At 37.9% G+C, this 21153-nt stretch overlaps 1 protein-coding gene and 1 non-coding gene across 10 annotated transcripts; both read left to right on the forward strand.

Annotated features, from left to right (window-relative positions):
- Positions 1 to 790: 790 nt before the first annotated feature.
- On the forward strand, positions 791 to 20751 carry C1D (C1D nuclear receptor corepressor). Of its 9 annotated transcripts, XM_081595712.1 has the most exons (9): positions 875 to 1489; positions 6938 to 6972; positions 7105 to 7229; positions 9048 to 9106; positions 9196 to 9437; positions 14935 to 15081; positions 15812 to 15878; positions 16186 to 16241; positions 18872 to 20751. In XM_081595712.1, the coding sequence occupies exons 6-9, from the start codon at positions 14944 to 14946 to the stop codon at positions 19034 to 19036; spliced, it is 426 nt and encodes a 141-aa protein (XP_081451838.1). In that variant the 5' UTR covers positions 875 to 1489; positions 6938 to 6972; positions 7105 to 7229; positions 9048 to 9106; positions 9196 to 9437; positions 14935 to 14943; the 3' UTR covers positions 19037 to 20751. The 9 variants fall into 9 exon arrangements, with proteins under 9 accessions (XP_081451836.1, XP_081451842.1, XP_081451835.1 ...); XM_081595713.1 differs by lacking the exons at positions 875 to 1489; positions 6938 to 6972; positions 7105 to 7229 and adding an exon at positions 2185 to 2403; XM_081595709.1 differs by lacking the exons at positions 6938 to 6972; positions 7105 to 7229; positions 9048 to 9106; positions 9196 to 9437 and adding an exon at positions 2264 to 2403 and having other exon boundaries at positions 854 to 1798.
- TRNAC-GCA (transfer RNA cysteine (anticodon GCA)) lies at positions 14347 to 14419 on the forward strand. The gene has a single exon. It is a non-coding gene; the product is annotated as a tRNA-Cys (tRNA).
- Positions 20752 to 21153: the final 402 nt, after the last annotated feature.

The following is a 21153-nucleotide window of genomic DNA, read 5'->3' on the forward strand; positions in this document are numbered from 1 at the left end:
GGAGTAATGAAATCAGGAATGTAAGAATGAACAATATGTACCGTCTTCGCAATTCCCCTACACAGGTTTGATTGTATTTGTTGAAATGTAGTTTTCTGCTTATTGAATTAATTTGAAGTCTGGGCTTGTATTTTGTCTATCCCCACCCCACCCCCAATTTTTCAAATAACTTATTTTTACTGTATTTTACAAAAGTATCTCTGGGTGATGGATGGATTGGAAATCCGTCCTCTCACCACGGATAACTTGGGAAGCTGCTGTTGAAGCTAATAGAGGCGGAAAATAGCAATGTAATAAGACCCTATGCCCTGAAATGAGTTTCAGCAGACGTAAAATAAAAACCAGGACAAAGTTTTAGTAACTAACATTTTTTTCTGGTTAAATAGGCTCAGCTTGTATTGTGGTATGCGTTGAAAGTGTTAGTCGCTCAGACCTGTCCGACTCTGTGACCCCATGGGCTGTATAGCCCACCAAGCCCCTCTATCCATGGAATTCTCAAGGCAAGAATACTGGAGTGGGTTGCCATTTCCTTTTCCAGGGGATCTTCCCCATCTAGGGATCCAACCAGGGTCTCCTACATTGCAGGCAGATTCTCTACGGTCTGAACAACCAGGGATACAAATCTAGAAAAACGGTCCGGCGTCCCGCACATCCCCAGCATACCCGTTTCCTCCCACAGCTCCAGTCAGTGGGGACAGAGAACACCGCCTTTGAGGGCGGAAGGGAAAGGGCTAAAGGGGTGTGGTGAGAAGCGTGAGGTGATCGGAGAGCGCCGCTCGCCCCGCTCGCAGAGCCGGCGCGCCACTGACGTCACCACCGCCGACTGCTTTCCGGAAGGCAGACGTGGAGGGCCCTCGAGGTATTATTCTGAACTGGGGTTGGAATTTTTCTCGTGCTTCTGTCTAAGTCCGCTTCTCCTGGGAGCCCCCTGTCACCCTCCGGCTGACTGTGAGGAGCGGGGCCGTGCTGCGTAGCCTTCCGCGAGTGCAAGTGTTGGGGTAACCTGCAATGGGGGTCCATTGCAGGACCCCCACTTCCGCTTTCTTAAGGCCGCTTGCTGGCTTCGGCTTCTCTCGGCCCCTCTCGTTTCTTTGGGTCCGGCCTTTCGCTTTTCTTCGTCTGTTAGCTCCGCCTCTCAAGTGTTGGTGGGCGGAGAAATTAAAAGCTTGTGACTTCTCCGTTAATTTTCTGCTGCTTTCAAACTCGATTGAGAGAGGAAGGCCGAAGGGGAAGATGTAGGAGAGCAGCTTTCCCTTGCCATCCGCCTTTATCATTTAGGTACATGATCATGCCCTGCCTGCTGCTGCAGTATTAACCCACCTGAGATGGGAAGCTAATTTTGATCCTAAGTTGAAATCTAATGGAATCTTTTAAAAGTGGTTTTTCTTTGTGGTCCAGGAATGCTGCTAAGTCGCTTCAGTCGTGTCCGACTCTGTGCGACCCGATAGACGGCAGCCCATCAGGCTCCTCCGTCCCTGGGATTCTCCAGGCAAGAACACTGGAGTGGGTTGCCATTTCAGGTCCAGGAATAGTGTGATTCAAACTTCTGTTTGAAAATATCTTTCGTGTCTTGCTGTTTGTTGACTGCAATTCATTTTTGGCTTGATAAAGATGTCTCTGTCCCAATGAGATGTTTGCTGCCCACCTGTTAATCTGTTTGGACTGTCTGATAGTAGAGAGAGAGACCTGAGACTTAGCCGAATGTTGACTTTGAATCCGGAAATAACCAGATAATCCCTACTGAAACCCCGGGAACCGTTTGTGATTGATGGAAATATTTTTGAAAGAGAAAATAATGGTAGTGTGAACAGTGGTTTTTCAAAATAATCAAAACAGTTTATATGTCATATCTCAGTCAGTGACTGTTTCCAAACTGTTGACCTTGCAAGTATGGCTCTAAGCAGCCCCCAGTGGGTTGGGTGTTTGAACATTTTCACAATTAGTAAAATAATAACTAATATTACTAATTAATATATTGAGTCCTGAGACAGGCATTGTTCTAAAAACTTTACCTGTATTGTTCATTTAACCTGCACAGTACACCTGAGATGAGAATCTTGTCATAAGCAAATTCCATAGTTTTGGAAGGTAATTTTGCTGCTTCACATGAATAATTTTGAAAACACTTTGAATAAAACTTTGGAATTAGCAATAGAATTAATTTCATTGTAATCTGATTTAATTATTTGTCTCAATCTTAAGCAACATCTTTGTAACTTATATCTTTTTCTATTATGAGACCTGGGGATAATTTTGTTTTTAGAGGTTAGCATCTCTACCTTTTCTCTGGGATTTTACTCTAAATATGAAGGAGAGTTCCAAGTGACACTAGCATGGACTGTCTGCTAAAGACAATGTTTTTGGAGAGATTATTGTATGGACATTTCACCGTTATTTTTGAAGGTAATGCTGTGCAAAAAAGTCATCATAGAATAGAATTCTGATGCAGCATCTGCAGAGATCTCTCTAGTTTTCCCCCAGATAGTATATTGATTTGTTTCTGATTTAGTTCCTAATTGTATCTAACTCTGCTTGGCATAAGGATGAAAACAGCCCCAGGATGTACATTATTGTATATCTTCTTTTGAATCCACGTGGTGACTATCCTAATCTGGTGTTTAGATTCTCCAAAAGTTGGTTCCAGTTTACTTTCATTGTTTTTAGTGAACAGATAGTTACCAAATACTTAATATGTGGCAAGACTTTATGTTAATCATGTGGAGATACATTGGGAAGTAACCAGTGGAGAGTTTTGAGCAGAGGAGTGATATGATCTGATTTAGGTATTTAACAGGATCAGTCTGCTTGCTGTGTTAAGAGCAGCTTGTTGGAGAGAAGGGTAGGGCAAAGCCAGGAGACTAATTAGAAAGTGTTGTAATAATTCAGATGAGAAGATAGTGTCTTCACAGCTGAAAGAAGTGACTGGTAGGAGCAGTTCAATTTTGGATGTACTTCATAGGTAAAGCTAACACATTTGCTTATGGATTGAGTGTGGGTTGTAAAAGAGCTGCCCAGGTTTGGGACTTTGAGCAACTAGAAGGGTTAATTCCCATTAACCAAGAAGTGGAAAACGATGGGAGCAGCAGCTTGGTGAGGAAGAACTGGGAGTTTATTATGATATGTTAAGGTTGAGATGTCTGTTAGTTATCCAAGTGGAGATGCTATAGGCAATTGAGTACCAGGTCTGGAATTCAGTGGGGAAGTCATTAGTGGAAAAGGTCAGTTGGGAGTAGTGAGATGGTATTTAAAATTGTGAGACTAGAGGCAGTTGCCAAAGGACTGTAAACAGAAAAGCAGTAGACCTGAGTCCTTAGGCATTTTGGCCTTTATAGGTTTGGGGCAATAAGGACTCAACAAAGTAGACAGAACAGCCATCCAGGGACAAGGACAATTTTGAGAGTCTAGTGTTTTGGAATTCAGGGTGGAGTAATGTGTTCACTGTTGTCAGATGCAGGTTATGGATCAGATAAGTGAGGATTGACATTTTCAGGTTTATCTTGATAAACATGAGAAGGAGTGTTATTGATGGATAAATGACAACAGTATGGTAAATGTTCGGCACAAAAAGGAAGAAGAGACTACTTTTGCTTGGGAGATATGGAAGCCTTTATAGAGAAGAGGGCATTTGACATGGGTTTTGAAAGATTAATAGGTTTATTAGGCCCAGAAGACAGGGGAGGAATCAGGGGAGGAGGTATTTCAAGCAGAGGAAGAAGCCTTACTTCTCTCCCTTCAAGGCCATACCTCCCAGTCAGCTGTTAAAGATGCTTTTGCAAGTCCTTTTTCTTGTGTCCATTAGCCATTGCCTCATTTTGTATTACCATTCTTGCTCCAGGCCCACTGAACCCTGCTAAATAAATTCACAAAAGACCCAAATTAATCCTACCCTTCTTCAACTGGGTCCTTTCTCGGTTGCCTGACAGTTGCTTTATTTATCCCTATTTTCTTCCCAGGTGGCTCAGTAGTAAAGAATCCGCCTGCCAATATAGGGGACTCGGGTTCGATCCCTGGGTCAGGAAGCTCCCCTGGAGGAGGAAATGGCAACTCATTCCAGTATTCTTGCTAGAATAATCCCATGGACAGAGGAGCCTGACTGGCTACAGTCCATGGGCTCGTAAAGAATTGGACATGACTGAGCACATATGCACAAACATATGTGCATGAACACACGAACTCTCTTCCCACCACATATTTCTCAATGCCATGTAACTGTTTAACATTTACTTAGCATTGACTATGGGCTTCTCTGGTAGTTCAGGTGGTAAAGAATCCACCTGCAATGCAGGAGACCCTGGTTTGATTCCTGGGTCAGGAAGATCCGCTGGAGATGGAAATGGCAACCCACTCCAGTGTTCTTGCCTGGGAAATCCAATGGACAGAGTAGCCTGGCAGGCTACAGTCCATAGGGTCGCAAAGAGTCGGACATGACCAAGCAACTAAACACAGCACAGCATTGACTCTAAGCCAGATACTCAGAAGTCATTTATTTAATAGATACTTATTCAGCCTCTGTGACATGCTGCCCTGATACTTAGAATGTAAGTGAGCAGACTTGCCTTGCACCAAGGTGCTTACAGTCCAGTGTGGATGATGGACATAATCAAATCACAGAAATACAAAATAACAACAATGATCTGGAGAAATACATGGTGCTGTGAGACTGTATCAGCAGTGGATATTAACTTAATCTAAGGCAAGAGAGAATGCTTCCTTGAGAAAGCATTGTTAATGAGGGAGCAGGCCAGACAGGGTGGTGGCCGGGAGTCCCCCAACAACTCAGGGAGGAGTTTCTACAGAGAACGAGGCTAGAAAGGCTCTTGTACCTTGAAAACAGGGAGAAACTGGTCTTATGGTAGCTAGAAAATTTAGGTGTAGGGAAGACAATCCATTCATATGGTTCTTTGAATATAACAGAGCTAAAGAACGTAGGTTTGATTGTAATTGCTAAGCTGGGTGGAAATGACATTTTATCTGGCATATTTGGGACTAAAGTAAAATCAGAATTTCAGATAGTTGAAATTTTTGTTTATATACATATGTGCTATTGTGTTACAGATACTATTTAGAAATCTTAATTCTGAGAGTATAACTAACATAAAATGTGCTCCTTCACTGTACTGCTTTGTTTTCCCAGAAGTAACCCTAGTTAAGGGTTTCTTTTGTATTTTTTAAGAAACTTACATAAAGAACTATACCTCCACACTCATTTCTTTTCTTCTTAAAAACAAGTGGGTTGTACTATAAATGCTGTTCTTCAATTTTTGCTCACTTAATGTATTTTGGGAATTGAAGCTCTGCTTCTTATTTTTCTCAGCTTCACAGTATTTTATTGAATGAATATTTCATAAGTTATGTAGCCAGTTCTACTAATGAGCATGGAAGTTGTTTCTTGGTTTAAAATGTATTTTAGGAAGTGTTGCAGTGGACATCCTTAAACATTATCTTGTGTGAAAATGTACATTTTCAGAAGTAAAATTGCTGGGTCAAAGACTTTGTGCATATACAATTTTAAAGCATAGTGCCAAACTTGCCCCCCAAAATGCTTGGTTTACACTCCAATTAATAGTGAATGAGAGGCTGTTTCTCCTCACCTTTGCCCATATTAAGTACTATCAATCTTTTTGAATTTTGCTTGTTTGACAGGTGAAAAATGGCGTCTTGTTCTGGTGATTTATGTTTCTTTAATTATGAGTAAGATTGAGTAGCTTTCTTTATGCCTCTTGGTCATCTGGATTCCTTTATATGTGAACTGCTGATTTTCTTTGTTCATTTTTCTTTTGGGTTGAAGGTTTTTTTTTTTCCCCTATTTTATTTATTTTTGTTGGAGTATAGTTGCTTTAAAATTGCAGGTATTCTTGTGTGTTGTTGTTAAGTTGATTTGCAGAGGCTTCTTTTATCTGTCTTTATGTTGCAAATATTTTCCCCTAGTTTTTCATTTGACTGTAGGCTCGGTTTGTTTATTTTTGCATGCATACATTTTTGTAAGGACCAGGTAAAATGTAAGGCATCAGGGTTTTTTTAAGAAGGAAATTTGTGACATTATGGAAATAATAGATACTGGAACAAAGGCTTTGTTGGAAATGTTAGTAATACAAGCCTCATTTGAGGCCACTGGCTCTGTCTTATTTTTGTAAGTTGTTCGGCAACTATCACAGCTGGTGAACACCCAGTAACCTATGTTCCCCTGACCCCAGATGATATTTGGAATTGAAATGAGATTGTAGTCGAGTATTCTAGACTGTACTTTCTATGTAGGTGTTCCCCAATTTATGGACTAGGTCATATTCAAAAAGTTAATTGATAGGTTGACCATCTAATATTTCTAATAGAAATATTGTACATGGGTTCTTATCTTTGTTCTCAAAGCATGATTAATCCGTGAAGACTTTTTTTTTTTTAAGGTAAATTCAACATGTTCTGTAATTTTACCCTATATCCGTTAGTGTGTTTGTGTGTTTGTGCTCAGTCGCTCAGTTGTGTGTGACTTTTTGCGACCCCCTGGTCTGTAGCCTGTCAGACTCTTTTGTGCATGGGATTTTCTAGGCAAGAATACTGGCGTGAGTTGCCGTTTCCTCCTCCAGGGAATCTTCCTGACCCAGGGATCGAACCTGCATCTTTTGCATTACAGTCGGATTCTTCACCACTGCTCCACCTGGGAAGCCCATGTGTATCAGTGTCCGTTCTCAAATAATAGGAGTATTTCCTTATGTAACTGTGATGCCATTTTTATAGCTGAATTCTAATTTCATAGGAAAATTCTCAATAATTTCTTAGTGTCATCCAATACCTGATCCAGATTCAGGATTCTTCCTTTCAAAGATACCTTTTTACACTCAATTTATTTGAATCAAGATCCAAACAAGGTCTGCCCGTTCCGTTTGATTGTTAGATCTAAAGGTAGATCTCTTTTTTCTCTCCCTGCTCTCCCTTTTCTTAGTTTTTCAGATGCCATTTACCTGTTATGGAAATCAGGTCAGTTTTCCTGTACAATATTTCTCATTCCAGATTTGTGTATTTGCTTTCTTGTGGTGTGAACTTCTCTATCTTCCATTTTTCCTATAAATTGGAAGTTAGCTCCACAGGCTCAATTATATTCAAATTCAGCTTTTCTGAGGGGAGTCGGAAATGCTACGCAGATGGTGCTGTGTTTGTCACATTGCTTCACATCAGGAGGTTCATGATATGTTTATGTCCTACTTGGAGTGGTGCAGACTCATCTGTGGGTTCAGGTATTGACAGTCTTACTCTTCTGTTGTAAGCGTCCCCTTTTATCTGTGATCATTACCTGAGTCAGTAATTTCACTAGGGGTTACAAAATGATGATTTTTTTTTTTTAAGTTATCATTTCTTCCACATTTGTTAACTGGAATTTGAACTCTAGTTTTGTTACTTGGGTACCCGATGGTCATCAATAATGAGGCTATTGTGGAAAAATGCTGTCAGAGCAGCAATTTGTGATGCCAGGAATATACCTTTCCTGGCTGTAGTTCTGGAGGCTTACCGCAGTGCGATGGTCTTTTAGATGCATCAGCTTGGCTAGGCTGCAGCCCCCAGACATTCAGTCCAGCACTACACTAGGTATTGCTCTGAAGGTATTCGTAGATATAATTGAAATACACAAACAGTTGACTTTAAATTAGGGAGATTATTCTAGATAATCTGAGTGGGCTTGATCCAGTTAATTGGAAGGCTTTAGAAACAGCGCTGAGGCTTCCTTGACGAAAAAGTTCCACCTGTGTACAGCAGTTTCGGCTTGCAGCCAAGAGTTCCAGCATGTTCTTTCTTGCTTGCCTGCTCTGCAGATTTCAGTGTTACTTAGCTAGCTTCCACAATTGCATGAACCAGTTTCTTGCAGTACATCTCTTCACAGTACCTCCTACTGGTTCTGCTGCTGTGGTTGAACCCCAGCTGGTATTGGGAGCCACTTCCTCAGCTCTCCTGTTCTCTGACAAAGTCAGGTGAGGAGTAGTGGCAGAGGTCAGAGAATCTCCTTTTGTTTAGGGTGACCCTATAATTTGTTGCTCAAACTGGGACTTCTGAGAGAGAAATGGGGAGCAGAGCAGATGGTGAGCAGGCATAAACGAGGACTGTCTTGGGCAAGTTGGGACATAAAGCCATTCTGGTGACACTTAAGTATGACACCACCTCCTCAGGGAGCTTGTAATCAAAGTGAAGTTAAGTAAATAAACACGTGTCACCAGATCATGTTTTAGGTGACATGAGAACTTGTAGTCGTGCTCACCTAGACAGAGAGAATGGAAGGATATTGCTCAGAGAAGTCTTATCCACTAAAGGAAACCTAATCTTACCTGCAAAGGTAAGCAGGGTTAGTACAGAGTGAAGTGGGAAGGGTGGTTCCTGTGTCGAGAACCAGACGGGCAAAGAATATTTGGAAAGCTGCCATGGTGGCTACAGCCGTAGGATTGGAAGAGGGGAGAAATGAAAGATGAGGCTAGTCAGACAAATAGGGGCCACTGGAAATGAGCTTGACATCCATGTAAGAGGTTTGGAATTTATCTTCAAGGTAGCCGGGAGCTAATGCAGTATTTGAAGCAGGGGTGTACCATGACCAGACTATCGTTACAGAAAAGTCATGTTTTGTAACATCTTAAAATTGAAAGAGGAGAAAAAGTGACAGTAGAGAGACTACCTTAAGTGACTTAGTGAAATTTAGTGAGAATGGAGGAGAGCTTGTGGCTTAAGGAGATTAAGAGGCCGAATTGACAGGACTGGTGGGACTGGGGCCTGAGGAAGGGGTGAGGGACGGCTCCCAGGTTCCTGGCTGCACTGAGCTCCCTGAAGCACAGGATGGAGGGGAGGAGGTCAGGGATGGTGTCCTGTCCCCCTCCTTTTCTCTGGTGGGTGTTGCAGCTCTCATCACTGGCAGGGACGGCAGGGAAGGAATGGTAGTTCCATTCTGTAGGGGTTGCAGGTAGGGATTCTCCCCTCTGTCCCTGCGTCTCGGCCAGACACTCCTGAGAGATGGAGAGAGGCAGCTTCTCTCTGGCTCTCTTCCACTTTCTCCACTTCTGCGGTTGTCACTTTAGAAGGAGCGTGGAGGGGTGAGGAATGCCTGTGGCACCAGGCAGGGAGCGAGGAGCAGTGGGTGAGTTCTGTTTTTCTTTCTCTTCTTTGGAGTTTTACCATGCACGATCTTGGGCAAGTTACGGAACCTCACTGTGCTTCCATTTGTAGTCTCTGAGGAGTAAATGAAGAAATGTGTGTGGATGCTTAGAGTAATGCCCGGTTCACAGGCAGTGGAGTTCAGATGTCGGCTGTTGCTCCTGATACTGTCCATTCACAGCTTCATCATGGCATCTGAGTAACAAAGGGGACAGTGGGCAGTGACTGCAGTTCCTTCCTTGCAGTGCTTCCTGTGGAAGGAGCAGATACTCAGGAACTGTGTAAAATGTTTGAAGAAATCATTTGAATTGGAGGTAATTTCTGGTACTAGAACAATCTTTATTTTCCAATCTACCTTGCCTTTGTTTTTTAGTTAGGAGAAAGGCAAGTGGTTTGGTTCAGATTTAATGAGAGTCATTATTCTTACTTACTGCCTTGCTTTCAGTGTTCACCCTAACCCATTTCAACAATAAATAACTACTTGCTTATTGGGGCTTAGGGACAGGGAATAATTGCAGGAAAAATCCCCATCATGATTCTTGAGGGGAAATATTTTCTAATAGAAAAATCAGATGAAAAATTTCACATTTAAATAAATGTCTTTTTGTGTTTTTTATACTTGCAGTATTTGTTAAAAGCCAAAATACATTATTAAAGTATGCCTTTTTAAATTTAATGATTGTTTATTATGATTTTAAACATGCTTTTTGAAATAACAAAATTTAAACAATGAAGAATGAAGAGTGAATAACATGAGTCTGCGCTGATCCCATTCCCTAATTCCTACCCCTTCTGAGAGAGAATGTCTGATTTTGTATGTCTCCTTCCAGAGGTTCTTCAGCATTTGTTGTTGTTGTTCAGTAACTAAGTCATGTTCTACTCTTTGCCACTCTGTGGACTGCAGCACACCTGTCCTTCACTGTCTCCAGAGGTTTGCTCAAATTGACATCCATTGAATTAGTAATGCTTTCTAACCATCTCATCCTCTGCCACCCCCTTCTCCTTTTGCCTTCCATCTTTCCCAGCATCAGGGTCTTTTCCAGTGAGTCATCTCCTCACATCAGGTGGCCAAAGTATTGGAGCTTCAGCTTCAGCATCAGTCCTTCCAGTGAATATTTAGGGTTGATTTCCTATAGGATTGACTGACTTGATCTGGCTGTCCAGAGGACTCTCAAGAGTCTCCTTCAGCACCACGTATCTACATATATATAATGGCATCTGTGTTATGTGTTATATACTATGTTCTATGACTTTTTTCACCACTTATTGTGTATTACTATATAAAGATTAGGAGAAGGAAATGGCAACCCACTCCAGTATTCTTGCCTGGAGAATCCCAGAGATAGAGGAGCCTGGTGGGTTGCCATCTATGGGGTTGCACAGAGTTGGACACGACTGAAGCGACTTAGCAGCAGCAGCAGCAGCAGCATATAAAGATTAACTTCTTTGTTTTTACTATTATCTTAGATGGATGTGGTGTAATTCACTTAACTGTTCCCCTGTTAATGACTATTTAGATTATTCTCAGTTTTTGTTCTATATAGTTTTTTCATTCAACAAATGTGTATTGACTGCCTGGCAGTGGTAGTGAACAAGACAAAAAATTGCTGCTCTCATGTGTCAATGTTTACTGTCTTTTGGAGGTGTACAGACAATAAATGAAATATGTCAGATGCTGTTGGGGACTGTAGGAGAAGGAGATAGGAAGCTCTGGAATGAGAGGAGGGGTGTGCATTTTAAATAGGGTGGTCAGGAAAGCTTTACCAGTAGACAGCATTTGAGTAGAGATGTAGCAAAGGTGAAGTTGTGAGCTCTGAAGCCACTGGTTCTGGAGAAACGTTTCTAGGAAGGAGAGGAGTCCAAAGGCCCTGAGGTAGGGGTGAGCCCCATAAGAAGAGCAGTGAGGCCTTCATGGCTGGAGTGGAGTGAGCTGGGGCAGAGTGAGAGGAGATAAGGTCACAGAAGAAGTAGCAGAGAGTCAGGGCTTTTTCAGTCAACATAAGGACTTCGTCTCTTCCCGAGTGCAGCAAGCAAGCCTTTAAAGGTTTCCAAGCAGAGGCGTGTAGGAGTCTGACTTAGATTTGGGATGATCATTTGCTTTCTTGATAATGAACTATTGGAATAGAAACAAGGAGCCCATTTAGGAGGCTGTGGAAACAATCCCAGCAAGGCACAATGATGGCTCAGGCTACTTTGGACCAGGGTGGTAGCGGTGAAGGTGGTAGGACGTGGTTAGATTCTGAATGTGTTTTAAAGATAGGGTGGGAGAGAAGAGCCTAGGATCATTCTGTAACTTTGCGTGCTTAGTCACTTCAGTCGTTTCCGACTCTCTGCGACCCCATGGACCATGGCCAGCCAGGCTTCTCGGTCCATGGGATTCTTCAGGCAGGAATACTGGAGTGGGTTCCCATTCTCCAGTGATAAAATATGAAATGAGTGAAGTGAAGTCGCTCAGTCTGAGCAATTGAAAAGGTGGAGTTGGCATGAAATGAAAAGAGGAAGACCGCAGTAAGCAAGATTAGTTGTGTTTTTTTTTTTTAATTGGAGTATATGTGTGCTCAGTTGCTTCAGTCACTCTTTTGTGAGCCTTTCCGACTTTTCTGTGAGCCTATGGACTGTAGCCAGGCTGCTCTGTCGTTGGGATTCTTCAGCAAGAATACTGGAGTGGGTTGCCATGCCCTCTTCCAAGGGATCTTCCTGACCCTGGGATTGAACCCTCGTCTCCTGTGTCTCCTGCATTGCAGGCGGATTCTTTACCCACTGAGCCACCTGGTGTAGTTGATTTATACTGTGGTAGTTTCAAGTATATAGCAAAGTGATTTGATACGAGTTTGTTCTAAAAGGGAAATGGAATATGGGACTTTAGCTGAAGGGGGGATATGAAGTCAAGGTGTTTGTTTCTTGTTTAAGATGGAGGATGAAAGGTTTTAAGTTGATGGGTAATGACTCCACCAGGGAGAAAAACGGATGAGAGGCAGAGTTCCCACTTGAAAAGTTTGAGGAGTCCATTTTAATAAATTTTTATGCATGTATACAAGGATTTCTGTAGGCTGCTTTTCTAAAGAGAATTTCCTGAGTCAAAGAGTGTGTGCATTTAAGAAATCTCTACCAATTTATATTCTGCCTCTAGTGTAAACCCTTGCTAACGCTGAACTTTGCCAGTCTTTAAAATTATTGCTGGTCTTATGGGTGAGATTTTCATTATTTTAATCTTTTATGCTTTGTAAGAAGTTTTTATATCATCTAATCTTTTGTTGTGTTTTGGCAAATATTTTCTCCCAGACTGTTTCTTGCCTTTTAACTTTGCTTAAGGTATACTTTTACAATATAGATTTTTTTTCAGTTTTTATGTAGTTAAGTCTGTCAGCCATTTCCTTTTATAGCATTTGAGTTTCATTTGGATCATGTAAATATTTATATGATCTTTTAATACATTTATACAGAATTTACCTTTAAATTCATCTGGAGTTTATTTTTGTGTATGTCATGAAATAGGTATCTAAGTTTTCCATCTCTTTTTGTGTTCTTCAACAGTTAAATACCATAAGAATTAACTGTTTTTTTGAAGGTTTGGAAGAAATTACCTGTAATATCTTCTAGACTTGGAACTTTTTAGGAGCATAGATTTTTGACTTCTTAAAAATTTTTTTTTGGTCTGTCGTTAATGATCTGTTTGGTTTATATACTTCCTTTTAGGTTAGATTTGATATCTGGGTTTTTTTTCGCCCTGGTACCTCATCCTTATTTGTCAGATTTTTCGAATTTATTGGTTTAAAATTCTACGTAAAGAAAAATACCATCTCTGTATTTATGTCTTACAGCTTTATCTGGACAGTAGATGCTGGAGCTGTCTTTTCACAGATCTGGAGGTTGGCTCAGCTGCTTTCAGCCCTCAGGGTTCAGCTCTTACTGTCCTTCACCTTGGGTTTGTTCCTGGGCTCTCCTCTTTTGTTTATAAGGGGTTGTAGTCTTCTTGCTTCTGTTTCCTGTCAGTCTAATCTCATTTGCTGTTTAGTTTATAAAAATGTCTGCTGTTGAGGTCTGCTGATGGATAGGTGCCCTTCTTTGTTCCAGCATTACTGTGGATTTATTTTTGTATTTCTTCTGTTATTTTGGATAGATTTTGGGGGGGTGGGATGAGAGGCAAATTCATGGTTTTAGTTATTAGCTTTTTGAAATAGGAAGTCACAACTCTCTCCTGTGTGGTTTTCTTTTCTCATAGTCCTTTGTTTAATTGCTGTTTGCACAGTAGTTGATAGTAATTTTATAGCATGTGTAGTGATAGTCCCCTGAACTTCATCTTTTTTTTTTTTTTAATTTTAAATGGAACCAGATGTCTCTGTGGACTTTACTTGTTGAATCGAAATGTTAATGTATTATGACTAAATAATCAAATAGTACTTTTAAAGCTTAAATGACATAGTCATAACATTTAGAACTATTAGGGACTTTACAGATCATTAGACCAACTGTCTTTTTTTATGGATGAGGTATTTGGGGCCCAGAGAGATAAAGTGATTTATCTAAGGTGACAAAGCCAGTGATCATGCAAGATGGAAAGCCTGAGTCTGTTTACTTCAAATTGGTTATACTCTTTGCTATTTTACACATTCTTGATGTTCTCCTTAGTGATGTAATGAAGGAGGAATTTTCAGCTAATAAAATTTTTTTAACCTAAGGTGGTACATATGGCTTGGAATTGCTTCTGAAATTTGGTCTTAGATAATGATATTAAATACAGTGATGTGGAGTTTTGTTTTTCTCATATAGATATTAAATATTGTTATAATATTTAATATTGTTATAATATGAATTTTAAAGAATGGGCTGTCAAGGTAAGCTCTGGCCTAAATAAAAACCGTGTAGTTTATTTCTCCTAAGTTTCCTCTTTTCTGCTTATAGGCTTTATGTGATTTATGGCCTCTTGAATTTCTTATTAATATTTTAAGCTTAAGGAATATGTATATATAAATATAAATATAGGCTTGAAAAGAGATTTTTGTAATAAATGATTGTAAGTTACTTCAGACCCAAGATTTCTAATTTTTTGGTTTAATATGCTGTTAGATCAATGCCTGAATTTAGAAGTGCTAAAATATATGTTTTCCAAAAAAAAAGAGCTTTGCTTATCATTGTTTTCAACAAGCATTAGAGGGTAGGATATATTTACTTACCACACTTCCATTACTTTGCTTAGTCTTTAACATCAGCCATCCCTTGGCTTCCCTGGTGGCTCAGATGGTAAAGCGTCTGCCTGCAATGCAGGAGACCCAGGTTCGATCCCTGGGTCAGGAAGATCCCCTGGAGAAGGAAATGGCAACCCACTCCAGTACTCTTGCCTGGAAAATTCCATGGACAGAGGAGCCTAGTAGACTATATATAGTCCATGGGGTCGCAGAGTCGGACATGACTGAGCGACTTCACTTTCTTTCTTTACTTTCTTTAACATCAACAAAAATTTTTTTAAATGTAGAGTATTTATCATTGATATAACATATTTGGTAGTCATGTCTCAGTTATTGAGAAGCATTGAGGGATTGATATGTGTAGCATTAATGAACTTGGGTGGGTCCCCTTCTGGAACTCCCCTCCTTCTCCCCCCGCCCCCAACCCTACCAGGCAACTTAAGAAGAGGGTAAGGTTGAACATGGTTGCTCTAGAATTATATTCTAAGAAGATTTGTTAAATTATCTTCAGATTTTAACTCTTTTAGCAGTTTTGAGACACATGGTATGACCTATTGATTTTTTAATAATCTAGCGAGCAATCTCTGTCTCCAGGATGAATTTTAAGAATTTAATTTTTTTCCAGTTGATCGTAATGGCAGGTGAAGGAATTAATGAAGACTATCCAGTAGAAATTCATGAATATTTATCAACATTTGAGAATTCCATTGGTGCTGTGGATGAAATGCTGAAGACCATGATGTCTGTTTCTAGAAATGAGTTGTTGCAGAAGGTATTTTAAGTAATTTCTAAAAATGTAATTCATAATACTGAGTGAAACATACAGAAGAAGAAACAGATATGTGATTTATGCCCCCTTTCCCCCCTTTCTCCCACTCGGTGTTTTTAAGGGGGAAAATAAAACAAAACTCCAACCTTAGGAAATGCCTCCTAACTATATTTTTATTTTGACTTGGTTTTGAGTTAAAAAAAGCACTCCCCACATTCTTTCTGACAGACTCTTATCTTTGACCTTTTAAGTATTACTATGATGTTATCAGGGTTTCTGGAAACTCTATAGGACAGAAAGAGTAATTGACTTTGACAGTCTAAAACAAATCTTATTATGTTTCTTCTGTCTTTGGTATTGCCTAAGCATTTTAGCCTGCTTCTTATACATAAATGCATCATGTACAATGTTTATATTGACAAATTACTTTTGACATACAAAGCCCAGATTGTAACTCCTGAAATTAAAGTAATTCAAGAGAACTTTTTTTTTGTTTTTGAATTTTACACATTCCTGTTTAACCAAAGATGATACCCTGAAGTGAAAATTTGTGGGCAAAAATCACCAGTTAACAAAACTTTACTTTCTCATATTATTTCCAGATTATTTGGTTATTGGATTATGGGAAGTGAAAAAAACACTTCTTTGATACATTGTGCTTGGTGAAAGTTTAAAATATTTGATGGTACTCAAAGGTTATATTTTCTCTTTTCTTTCTCTTTTTTTTTAATAGTTGGACCCACTTGAACAGGCAAAAGTGGATTTAGTTTCTGCTTACACATTAAATTCAATGTTTTGGGGTATGTATATTACTTTGGAATTAATTACAGAGCAGACTATTTATTGTGTTAAAGGTGACATGTTAAAAATGCCAACAATTTATGTACAATTATACTTTATGGCAGTTTTAATAGTCAAGTATTTATTTCTTTTAAATCAGAATACCAGATGCCTATGAGCCACACATACATTTAAATTACAAAGAGGTTGAATAATTTAAGATTTAATTAATCATTTGTGTGACGTTTCTTTTTTGTAACAAGTTTCTTTAATTAATGCCTTTATTAATATATACCCATTTCATTCCATGAAATCTTTCTCTTGTAGTTTATTTGGCAACTCAGGGAGTCAATCCCAAGGAACATCCAGTAAAGCAGGAATTGGTAAGATTGCCGTAGATTGATTTCTTTTATTTCACATACATGTCTGTTGTGGTGTTCTTGCAGTTAAAATTAGAATACCTTTGTCACACTAATTGTGGAGAACAAAATTATTTAGGGTTGAAATTATGAAAGTGACCCAGATTTCATTGTGTCTTTAGTTTCTCTTTCTCTCACCTTGGTCAGAGAATGGTGTTCCATATATTATATAAATCTCTGGGTGGGAAAATGTTACAATTCTAGTAATTATTTATAACTTCTATATTATTTTTCCTATAAATTCTTGAAATCCTGTTCATCTCTACAACTGCCTTTTTTTTTTTTTAAAAAAAAAACCTCTTACACAATTCTTAAAAGTATATTCTAGTTGATTTACTAGCAAAGACGGGAAAGTTTCTCCTCCACCTTTTCAATTCTTCCATTAATTCATTTTCTCAGCAGTAAAGAATCCAGTTCAGCAACAAAGCTAAAAGCTTTTTTGGCACCAGTTGTATGTGTACTGTCCAGTAATTCTGCATTAGTGACATATTTACAACCTGTAATAAATCTTCTAGGTTTGTCTTTGTATTCCATTTAGATGTATAAGTACAGTATATAAGGTCTGGTATCTTGGAGTTTTTGCTGACTTCAAAAATTAAATCATTCAATTTGAAAGAAAAAATTTAGAAATCAAACTTAAGATTACCTTCTTGACTTGGCTTTATTAATAAGAATGTTAATAAATTTATTCTTTGTGTTTATAAAATATAAGGTAAATATATATGTGAAATACATTTGACACTGTATTATTGTTCTAAAGTCTTAAGGTGGTTGATATGTATGTATTTTATAACTTAGTAAAGTACTTGATCATTTATTTTAAGAAAATGAGTAAAGCCAGATATGTTGTCTTCAATTTTTCAATGTATATACTGAGACCTTTTCTTCTTTTAAATTTCTTGGAGGAAAAGTAAAAAAGTAAATATTTTTTAAAATACAGAAATTGTGAAAAATGCTTAAAAGCAAAATATATAAAGCAATATGGTCCATAGATCTTGATTTGACAAATGAGATTGGCCTTAAATCTTAGGAAGAACAACATTGTATCATCTGTGTTCAACTTTCTAGTGTAGACTTTACGTTTATAAAATTCCTCTTTTTTCTCTTAAAAACAAAGTTATTTGGAGTAGTTTAGTACTTGATTCTGTCATCTGTCTTCTTTTTTCCTCAGAATCCACTTTATGGAGGAGTGCATTCATATTTTGGACAAGGGTTGACAAATGAACAGCATCCATAAACCTATTCCCCTTTTCTGACTTTGTGACAGATGTCACTAATTGATCACAGAGTTAGGGTGTGAGAGGAAGCCTATTTGCTGTCTATATCATGAATGGGGAAAGGCATTGAAAGTAGTCAATTCATTCATTCAAGAAATATCTGAGTGCCCACTAGAAGCCAGGCTTTATTTTTAAGCGAGATAGTTCCTCAGTGAATAAAGCCACTAAAATATCCCTGTCTTTGTGGCAGGTGCCACGCTATCTAGTGGTGGGAAACAAACAAACAACAAATAATACATATGTATGAATATATAGTTTGTTAGAAAGTCATATTGTGGGAATAAAGAAAAAATAGTACAGGGTAAGGGGCATTGGAGTACTTGAGTAGGATTGCCATTTTCAGTCATTACTATTGAGCTATTAACAAGGTGAACATTTGATGAGATTGGAAGGAAGAGAGGGTGTGGGTTTGTGAAGGATGATCAATTTGGGGAGGGCTGGGCTGGGTGTGTGTTGTGAGGACTTTAACTCATGAGAGGGTTTTGAGTAGAGTTGTTAGTTTTTTAAACTTAAAAAATCCTAAGAGTCTGCATTTTTATGTGTATGTTTATAAAACTGTTTTGATAATTTAATGAAACTTGCTTTTAAGCGGTGATCAATCATTTACTATTTTGTGGCTCTCACACCTTTATTTCTCTAATTGAGGTAGAGAAATAAGCCTTTATTCTGATTAATGGCCTCAGAAGGTTCAAAGTGGTACAGAAACCTAGTATGTTTCTCACTGTGTAAAGTCTGATAAGAGCTGTAGATTTCATTAGAAAATATCATGTGTTTATCAGTCAGAACTATGACATTGGCTAAAAAGATCTTGTATTTTCATTCTACTTAGTTGAATTGCGACACTAGAAGGTAACACAAAAAAACAAATAGTTAAAATCCTGCCTTAGCCATTTCCTGTTTCACATAATTTGTGGAGAATGTAGTTTGTATATTGTAAGCCTGTGAAAGTTCTATTTTAGATTATGGACTTCAGATACAAGACAGTTAGTATGTGGATTTAGGTAAATTAAAAAATTTAGTGTAACCACATATAAACAATTCAGTGTTTATCTCTGTAGTGTTGAGGTTTTCCTCTTTCGAAACACTCAGAACACTTCTGAAAGGACTTTCTGATGTCTGTGTTTCCCCTAGACTGAGACTCCAGGAGAACGTGGAGTGTGTTTATCCTCTTCACTTTGCACTTAACTAGCACCACTCAGTAGGCAATAAATACATAGCTGTTGAATTTAACTGAGGTGTAGTATAATATAGCTTAGTGGTGGTCAACAGCTTGGTAAACCTATTGCCTTTCTTTTTTTTTTTTTTCTTATCTTTAAGGAGAGAATCAGAATATACATGAACAGAGTCAAGGAAATAACAGACAAGAAAAAGGCTGGCAAGCTGGACAGGGGTGCGGCTTCAAGATTTGTAAAAAATGCCCTCTGGGAACCAAAACCTAAAAATGCATCCAAAGTTGCCAATAAAGGAAAAAGTAAAAATTAACCTTTCAGTTTTGATGTACACATATTTAAAAAGTACATAATTTTTATTGTTTTCCACAAAATGAGTGATGATTATGTGGCACTGTAAGGTTTAAATGTCTTCCTTATTGAATTCATGTATAAAACTTGCATTTGAAATTTATAATGCTAAAAACTTTTTCCCACAGAAAGATTGTTATCTTTATTGGTTTTCCTATAGAACACTATGAGGTGTTTAACATTGTAATATATATATATATATTTAAATATTTTATTTTGTATGGGAGTATAGCTCATTAATAATGTGACAGTTTCAGGTGAACAGCAAAGGGACTCAGCCCTACATATACATGTATCGATTCTCCCCCAAACTCCTCTCCCACCCAGGCTGCCACATAACATTGAACAGAGTTCCATTTGCTATACAGTAGGTCCTTGTTGGTTATGCATTTTACATTTATGCACACATTTACAGCAGTGTGTGCATGTAATCCCAAGCAACATTGTAGTAAATTTTAGATTTATACTCTACTGTCTCTTGACCAGACTCTTATTTGCTTAGGTCAGTCTTTCAAGTGCCATTTTATAAGCAACTATGAAGTTGAAGTTAAATGTTCCTCGTAAACATTTGTCTATTTCGATGAATAATGATTTTATGAAGTATGCTGAAATTATAAATACATCTTTTCTCACTATATAATATTAAGAAAGAGTGAAATGACTTAAATGTCCATTTTTTCTGTGTAGTTATTTCATTATGCTTTCATGATTTTGGGAATTACTGCTTTTTGTGATATTTGAAGTATGAAATTAAGACTTTAAGGTTATTCTTTAATTCTTGGCACTTTGCCACCATGTCCCATTTAAAGTAAAATACATTCTCATTAACTTTAGATGGGAAATGAGGTTGTATATTGATGGCTGAATTTTGGCATAATAGCTATACCCTATCAAAGCTGTTAATGCATGGCTGACCTGTTTTTTATTTTTCTCGTTTGAGTAAATTTTTCCTTGAAATTAGGAAAGTAGGTTTTAGAAGGTCCTTAGAAATGGAGGAGTTCATGAGGTTTTGTTCCTTGTGCATAGTGCCCATAGTTCTCTTGGCCTCAATTTTTTCAGATTTTTTTTAATATTTATGAGGCTATAACAAGTATGTACAAGTATTTTGGAACAACTTTGTATGTTATATAATGGCACTTAATCAGAGGAGAAATCTGAAGGAGAGTACATTGTATTTATATTCTGATTTATTTTTCTGTAATATTTGTTGCTGAGAATTCTAAATATTAAAACTTTTTAAATGTCTAAGCCCATGAATTTTAATTATATACCCTTAATGGTTTCAGTCTTTGAATTCACATCATTATGTATAGGAATGCCAAATACAGTAAAGTACTTGTACTTTAATTTTTGAAAAAGAAGTTGTTAAAATTTTCTGTGTGATTAATTTTCCATAAGTAACCTTGAATAAATGGATTTCTTGATTTATGATAGCAGATATTGGAAATGGTCTTAAAATATAATGGATTTTGTAAAGCATGTTGAACTCTTTCTATGACACATGAAGAGGAAATCACTGGTAGATGCAGAAAGTCTTCTGGCTCAGATGTCAGGCAATTTTTGAAGTAGAAGAACATTTATAGTTATTTCACTCCTTGTTTTACCTTTATCTCTTCTAAATTCCAGTTTTTTTTTTTTAAGTAACTTCATGAGAGAAATAAATGTTATTAAAATCAAGTGTAGTGCCTTGATTGTTTATTGCAAAGAAGGTTATAACTTGCATTTCTGTATGTTTTCTCATTTCATCAAGAAAAAAAGGTTAAATGAAAAATATCATACAGTTGCAGAAAAATCATCAGCCTAATTATTGGGTTGTAAAAGTCCAACTCTTCATTCTCTTATTTTTTTTTAGTTATTTTGTATTTGAGTATAGTTGATTATCAGTTTTGTGATAGTTTCAGGTCTGCTTTTTATTCTCTTAAACTGGGGATTCTTCAGTGAATAATTCTTTTAAGTGTTTATCAGAAGTAAAAACAGTTTGTATTCCATTTTATTAGGTATGATTTTAAATACTATTGCTTAGCACATAGTAAAGAGCTGAATGATAGTAAGTGCATTGGGTTGCTTATTTTCTGTTTA

This window comes from Giraffa tippelskirchi, chromosome 4 (assembly GCF_054371585.1).
Source record: "Giraffa tippelskirchi isolate mGirTip1 chromosome 4, T2T-mGirTip1v1.2.pri, whole genome shotgun sequence".
Taxonomy (NCBI): domain Eukaryota; kingdom Metazoa; phylum Chordata; class Mammalia; order Artiodactyla; family Giraffidae; genus Giraffa; species Giraffa tippelskirchi.